General features: G+C 38.7%; 1 protein-coding gene across 1 annotated transcript in view; it reads right to left on the reverse strand.

Moving 5' to 3' along the window:
- The window catches only part of NECAB1 (N-terminal EF-hand calcium binding protein 1), a gene marked incomplete at its 5' end in the record, with an annotated part of 33,608 nt that extends 27,027 nt beyond the window's left edge, over positions 1–6,581 (reverse strand). Inside the window, 2 exons of the mRNA XM_008940414.1 lie at positions 4,546–4,643; positions 6,486–6,581. Coding sequence (XP_008938662.1) covers positions 4,546–4,643; positions 6,486–6,581 — 194 coding nt within the window. The remainder of the gene's footprint in view (positions 1–4,545; positions 4,644–6,485) is intronic.
- Between the last annotated feature and the right edge of the window lie 635 nt (positions 6,582–7,216).

The raw sequence follows: 7,216 nt of genomic DNA on the forward strand, positions 1-7,216 counted from the left end.
GGGTCTCTAGTTTCTCAGTCCCATTTCTCAGTCTCTAGGTTACTGAGTACAGAATAGTTCACTACCACTATCAGGTTGCATTTGCAAAAAAATTACAGGAATACCAAAAATAAAAATGATAGACCAAAAATTGCTTTTACTGAATAGCCGACAAATAGCAACAATTTCATGGCTTGATAACTTAAGGAAGATAGGTCCTTTAGTCTGAAAGTTTCTGATTTTCAGTATTCACAAGTCAATAGAACCAAGATGTCAAGCACCGTAAAAAAAAACTGGTCTATTTTTATCTATCTACATCATTACTCAGTGCCAGATTTTGTTTTCTGTGCTGCGGGTTGCAAAGTTTCTCTTCATTGTATTTATATGTGACTGCAAGCTACAGAATGTAATACAAATTCAGCTTGCTGAAAATGTTATGTTTATCTGGGTAGTAAAGTTAAGATTAAATATCTTAGTTAAATACGCTTCTGTGGTTTTTTTTTATAAAAAATGTCAGGAAAAAAAGGCTTAAAGAAACAAGCATTGCAATGCACTTGTAAAGTTTTTGCTGAGTCGTTAATTTTTAATGCTTCCTGTATATAAGATGAAAAAGAAAAGAGATAACAGAACTATCACAGCTTGTACTTTGATCAGGAAAGTATCAACCTGGCAGGTACAAGAAAAACAACTGACACCAATGACTAATCTGTCCTCACCGTTCCTGTATAAGTAACTCGTGCAGATTCTCCATCGTACAGAGAGAACTGATCAAATATCAAATGCCACAAATCCCTCTAAAAATCCTCAGAGAAGTGCTTCCCTTCCAAGCCAATACATGTACTAGATTTACAGATACAAGTCAACACCATAGACTTTGGGGTTATCAAACTTAGATCAACATATGCCAGAAAGTCTGTTAAATTCTACATGTTAGGAGGCTTTAATATCTAGTTTTAGTCTGTATCTGGAATAAGGAGGGTTTATAAATTAGGTTTTTAGATTTTTCAGACATGCTGATCCACTGCTCAGTTTTTCATTGAAGCCTGACACATCTTCCTTCTCCCGGGTTTCCTTGGAAACTGAAGCTGCACAATTTTTCTAGGGCTCTGATTCCGCAGCTGCCTTTTATGTGAAGTATCTACTGAGTATGAGGAACTGGAACTGGTAGGAAAGGAGGGACTTTCTATAGGAAGGACTGAGTGGTGATTGTTTATCTGACCCAAAAGTGGATGAATAAATAAAATGAATGTAGTATCAGGTTGCTCCTTTTACCCAAAAGATATTTAAGACTGAAGGAGCTGCCTACCTGAACTGGCATGCATTCTGGGAAAGCTTAGCAGAGACTGATAGAGGTGCTGGGCTTTCTCCAGTCTGCAAAAAGTCAGAGGGGATGCTCATGGCAGTCCTGAAGACTGGGTCTGTAATTAGCCCCATGCTCTGCAGAGTGGAGTTCAGGTTCAATCTCAGCAGTTTTTACTTTTGGTTTTTAGTAGCAGAATTTGGTCCTTGGAAATTTGGTCCTGGTCATTGGAAACTAACTCAGCCACTGTAGAAACATCATGTCTTTGTAGCTCAAAGTGTAGGTCTTCAGTTCTGGGCTTTTTCTCTATAGATGAATTGTCCAACTAGATGATAGCTTAGAAGGCAGTAATAAATGCTCCTATTATGCAGTGACTATTCAAGGAACTAGGTGGCCGCAATGACAGAGCATTGAGTTTTATTTTGCAGTAGAAGAGAAAAGCCAAGCCTTGCTCTGGATATGTGCCAACGGCTATTCATAACCAGACACCCATTTCTGAGCACCTGCTGGTTTGTGCTGAGGAGTCCACTTGAGCTGGGAGCTACATCACATCTTTGTGTGTCATTGGTGATGAACATCATTTGTCCCTGCTGTCTCAATATGCTAACTAGCTTTTGCTGCACCCCAGCTCTGATATATTCCAGATTTTAGACCATAAACTTCAATAAAAGCTTAGATTGTTTAAAATGGAAATTTTAGTACTTGCACTCCAATGATTTATCAGGTAGTCAGGTCACATAACCTATCTGCTTCCCAAGAACTGAGTTCTTGTGAATAATTCTAATTCTGAATTGAGAATTTAATTTCCATACAAGCTGTAGTTGCTAGGTGTATCCTTGGTTGAAAGCTCTGTTTCAGAATATTTGAGGACACTTTTGTTTGACTATGTTCCCACACAGTTTCTGTTAATTGGAATTAAAAGTGTTTTTTCCAGTGCTAGCCTTGCTCTAGCTTTACCATATTTAATAAATAGTCTGTTGGAATATTCCTGAAAGAGAGAAAACCCATTAAGCTTGAACCTTCAGTCAGGAAAATGAAATTCAAAGAAAATGTAGTTTGGTTATTTTTAGATGGGTTCTTCAAGCAGAGAAATGGAACACGTATTAATATTCCAGATTTTCTTAGCCATTTTTCTAGTCAGGCCAATGCTTACTTCTTACAACTCTGGTTAGTCTGCTGGGACTTCTCCTTGTAATTAACTTCTGAAGTAATTCTTAAATGCCATGTTCTATTTACTTTCAGTAGTTATCAGATGACATGTCTTGCCCAGGGCAAAGTTTTACACAGGTCAATTTTTTTTTTTTTTAATCATGCATATCTAGAATAAACTGATCTGTTGCTTTTTAGCATCCAGCTCAATGAAGCAATGAGTCTGCACACATTCACCTCATTAGGAGTGGAAGATGCACAGCATGAATGCAGAGACATTCAGCTCAAGCTCTAAGTAAATAAGCTACACTTTCAGTTGTTTTTTTTTTTTTAATTTATTTTGGCAGTTCATGTAAAATGTATGAGCACTGTACTCTTGCAAATACCTGAATGCCAAAGATAAGAGCTTCACTGAAGAAGGGCAGCTTTCTCCCCATTGATCTCTCCACTGATTGCTCCAAACCCCCCAGATTTCTGCCCTTTGCCCTGTCCCAGGATCTCACGGAATACTTTTGGCTGAAATTTCTGTTCTTGATGGCTCACCTTCCAGTGATAGTCTTGTGGTGTGAGTCTGGGGCTAGGACTGGAGGATCTAGGTTAGCTTCCTTCCCTCGTTTTTGCTTTCCCTCACCTTTTGAAGCTATTCCAACTTGCACAGACTATTTAACTGTTCATCCAGAGAAAAGGAGCCTATTACTCAATGTCTTGATGCACTTTTGATCAGACATCTAGCTGGGATGTGGTATGAATATAAGAGCAGGTCTGATCATAATGAACTGAATGACAGGCTACCTAACATGTCCTGCAGCATGGCTATATCCCCCATCAGAGGCATGGATGGAGAAATCAAGGTTCTCCTCCCAAGAAACGTCTCCTCCCTCCAAGGTGAATATTCCCTTGCTGTGCTGGTGGGCAACAGCCCTAACACCTCCTCTTTGCAGATTCCATGAGCGCAGCATTGCTTCAAAATGCCTGAAATGGAAAGGAAAATTTGTTCTTGCTCAGGTTTCACTCCATCCAAATTTCTATGTCTTCTGTTGTTACTATCAGAAATACTTTCAAGTGCTTTACATTAGCCAGGTATGTTTTGGGACTAAGTAGTTGGGATGCACAGCTGCTGTCTATAGGATGGGTTTAGAATCATGAGAGTACTGGGGTTCAGCTTCAGGGAAGATGGGGAGAGACATTACAGCCCTTTTAAAAAATTTTAAACTCTCCTGGAATCTACATCTCGTAGATGTGCTCCCCAGGAGAGTCTACAGATGACTCTTGCCTACCTAATTTACTGCTAGTCATTAATATCCTTCAAGTCATCAGCATCTTTTACAAACATGCTTTCTACTTCAAAAACTTAGAAAATTTTTTTAAAAATTCAGACTATTTGGAATGTTGATATGCTGATAATGCCCACATTTGGCATGGGGCATGCAACACTCTCTTGTACGACAACGTGAATAACATTCACAGAAACACAGAATCACAGAATGGTAGGGCTTGGAAAAGACCTCTGGAGATCACCTAGTCCAACCCCCTGACAAAGCAGGTTCACCTAGATGAGGTTGCACAGGATCACAACCAGGCAGGTTTTGAGTGTCTCCAGAGAAGGGGACTCCACAACCTCTCTGGGCAGTCTGTTCCAGTGCTCTATCACCCTCATAGGAAATAAATTTTTCCTTATGTTTACGTGGAAGTTCCTGAGTTCCCGTTTGCGCCTGTTGCTGCTTGCCCTGCTGCTGGGCACCACTGATAAGAGACTGGCTCCATCCTATTGACACTTGTGCGTTAGCTCTTTATAAGCATTGACAAGGCCCCCTCTCAGCCTTCTCTTCTTCAGGCTAAACAGACCCAGGTCTCTCAGCCTTTCCTTGTAAGATCCTTCAGATCATTCACAAAGTCAATTTTCATTATAGCTAAACTGTAATAATTTGCAGACAGAGCTTTACAGCTTTGATACTCAATCATCTCGACAAGCCTTTTCCTACCAGACTTCTTCTACAAACATGAATATGTGGAAGAACATAAATACAAATTATAACTTTATGTAGATAGGAAAATACTGGATATACTTCAAATAAACAAATATGCAATGTAAAGAAAATGTCACAATTTTTACTTACTTTCTTGGTTTTGTCCATCGCCTTCAGTATGGTTATGTTTAAGTTTTCCAAGACAGACAGAACATTTTGATACTCTCCTAAGTGCTGGGAAAAATATTCTAAAAGAAGAAGAAAACCCACATGACTTGTTCATGACATGAAATATCAATATTTTATTAAATATAAAATTTAGCGATTCTGAATTTAGTTATGGCATTGTTAACTATCTAAATATATAAAATGAACAAACATTATAAGGAAAAGGTGATTTTATTTTAATTTTTTTTATTATTCCTGGAGTACTTAAAACACCAAAATCAGTGTTTCAAAACATTTTCTTTCAATAAATGAGTTGCCATATTGACAAAAGTCTAAAATATCAGTTTGGGAGCTGAAACACACCTATTTTCAAAATATCTACATTTCCTTTCTAAACTATTTTTTTCAATCTAATAATTAACTTTATAGTTATTAGCAGGAAATGAACTTTTCATGTGTATGTACTAGATCTGATTATATTGATACAAAAATTAATAAATCTGGTAAAGCCCTTAAAGGAGTAAGCCCAACTGGGGGCTCTTGTGAGCTGGAATCAGACAAAACTAGTTGTTTCTCTTTGAGAAATTAAGAGGTCATAATTTTGCCTTCTAGTCCCAGGTACGCTGATTATATTTTCAACAAATATGATGCATGCAAAATACTTTTAATAAAGAATTATGGAAATAGCATAAATTGCAGGATGTCCCTGAGTAGCTGCTCAAAGCAAAGGACATTTTAACAAAAAGAGCTCATGTAAAATCAGGGGGCATAACTCAATCAGAGGGATCGCAGTGAGAGACAAACCTAGGAATTAATGACTCAAGTTTCCATCTGGTTGATAGAGCAAAATACAATAGAGGAAGGCACAGGAAGGGAAAGGTGTGAAAAATCAAGAAAGAAAAATTCTGTTAAAGCTAGAGACTGTGTTAGACAAGGCATTTAGACATCAGAACACCTGGAAGAACATGAAAAAAAAACCATATAAATGGCAGACAGGAAGAAAGAATAAGATTTTTATATAAATTTGGCTCCACCAGCCAAATTCATAGCAGCCCAATTCCTTTCAGCTGAGGGACAATATCTTAATCAGACTCAGGCTGAGGTGCCTCTCAGCAGGTTCTTGGCCATGGTCAAGAGTCACCCTGTGGTAAATGAGCTGGCATTCAACTTGACACTATTTTCAGCTTTTATAGGTCTTCAATGTTATTGATCATTGGAAAATTATCAGACTACCATCTTTCCCTCAGAAATAGGCTGGTTTTGATACGTACATTTTTTTTTTGACATTTTGTGGGAGGACTTGCAAAATTTTCTGTGAATTATTCTCTGCTGCAAGAAATTCCTTACTGTATACTTACAGTAAACTAGCTGGAGAGCAAACAGAGTTTTGGGGAAATGACTTAAAACTCAGAATGGGGTAAGAAATAGGTAACTGGGCCAAATACTAGCCCTCACAGGAGAGTTTTTTTTTTTTTTCTATTGTGATGAAGGATGATAGAACTTGTCAAATGGCTGTTTTCACATTGTAATGAATTTTCTTCCAGTAGGCTATTAATACGACAATATTTTTCAAAATTGATGAAGCACTCATACCTCTCAAAGTGATCAACTAACTAGAAAAAATATCTCACATGAAAGGGAATTAAGATAAATGTTATCTATCTATCCTTACATCAGAACAGGTCTGGAAGCTCAGAGAATGTGAAATGTTGATTAAGAAAAATATGTTCAAAGTAATTTCTGTAGATAATGGAGTCTGAAAAGATTATAAACCATCTGCACTTTCCTGGGCTTTCTTTCAATGGAAATTATTTCTGTTTCAGCTACAAGGATTAAACAGAAAAAAACTTATCACATGGTATAAATACTTGTACAGGGCTGCCACAAGCATGGGTTATGTTCTTGCCCAAAATGGAACTTACCGCAGAGCTCTTCTGTGTCAAGATTGCTGGAAAGATAAGAACATAGAAGGTTAGAGAGCTTAGTAATGTTTTTTGTTGGATGGGTAAATAGTAGGACTCAAAGATTAGCCCAACTGGGGTATGAATCTTCCCTGCCTTGGCTGTAGTAGGAGCTGTGAGTGCTGGGCCCTTGTTGGCCTTGCTCTGCTGCCTTAGGGAGGCTTTTCCTGAGCTGAGGAAGGACAGCTACAACCCAGCTACAGCCCTTCTGCAGCTGGCTACAGGTACAGCCTCCTTTCCCCATCATGTTCCCACTGGCACTTTCCTACTCACTGACACCCCTCTTTGAAGTTCCTCAGCCTTTGTGCATCATGGTGCCGAGTCACCACTCCTCAGGCCTTACATATTTGGTCCCAGTGCTTGCAGAAATCCATCTAAACACCAGAAATTGTTTCCCCCACCCTTCTGCCTGTACTTCTCTTCTGTGGCTGTCAGTTGGACAGCATAGCTCAGAGAGCTTGGCCCTTTGTGCTAAAAGAGGGAAAACCCAGTAACTTCCTCCTGTTTGCAGTCCTGACCGTGCAATAGTGCTCAATGGGGAGAGACAGTACAGCAGGAGGATAAAACCAGACATTTCCCATCAGCACACATAATTTCTAAGTCTATCTGGCTGTACAAAACCTTTTTACTAGAACAAACTTCAGCAAAATTACTGATGTGAAAAGCATAGTGACGTACGGAAACAGACTCTA

Source organism: Merops nubicus, unplaced genomic scaffold (genome assembly GCF_000691845.1).
Source record: "Merops nubicus isolate BGI_N331 unplaced genomic scaffold, ASM69184v1 scaffold8675, whole genome shotgun sequence".
Taxonomy (NCBI): domain Eukaryota; kingdom Metazoa; phylum Chordata; class Aves; order Coraciiformes; family Meropidae; genus Merops; species Merops nubicus.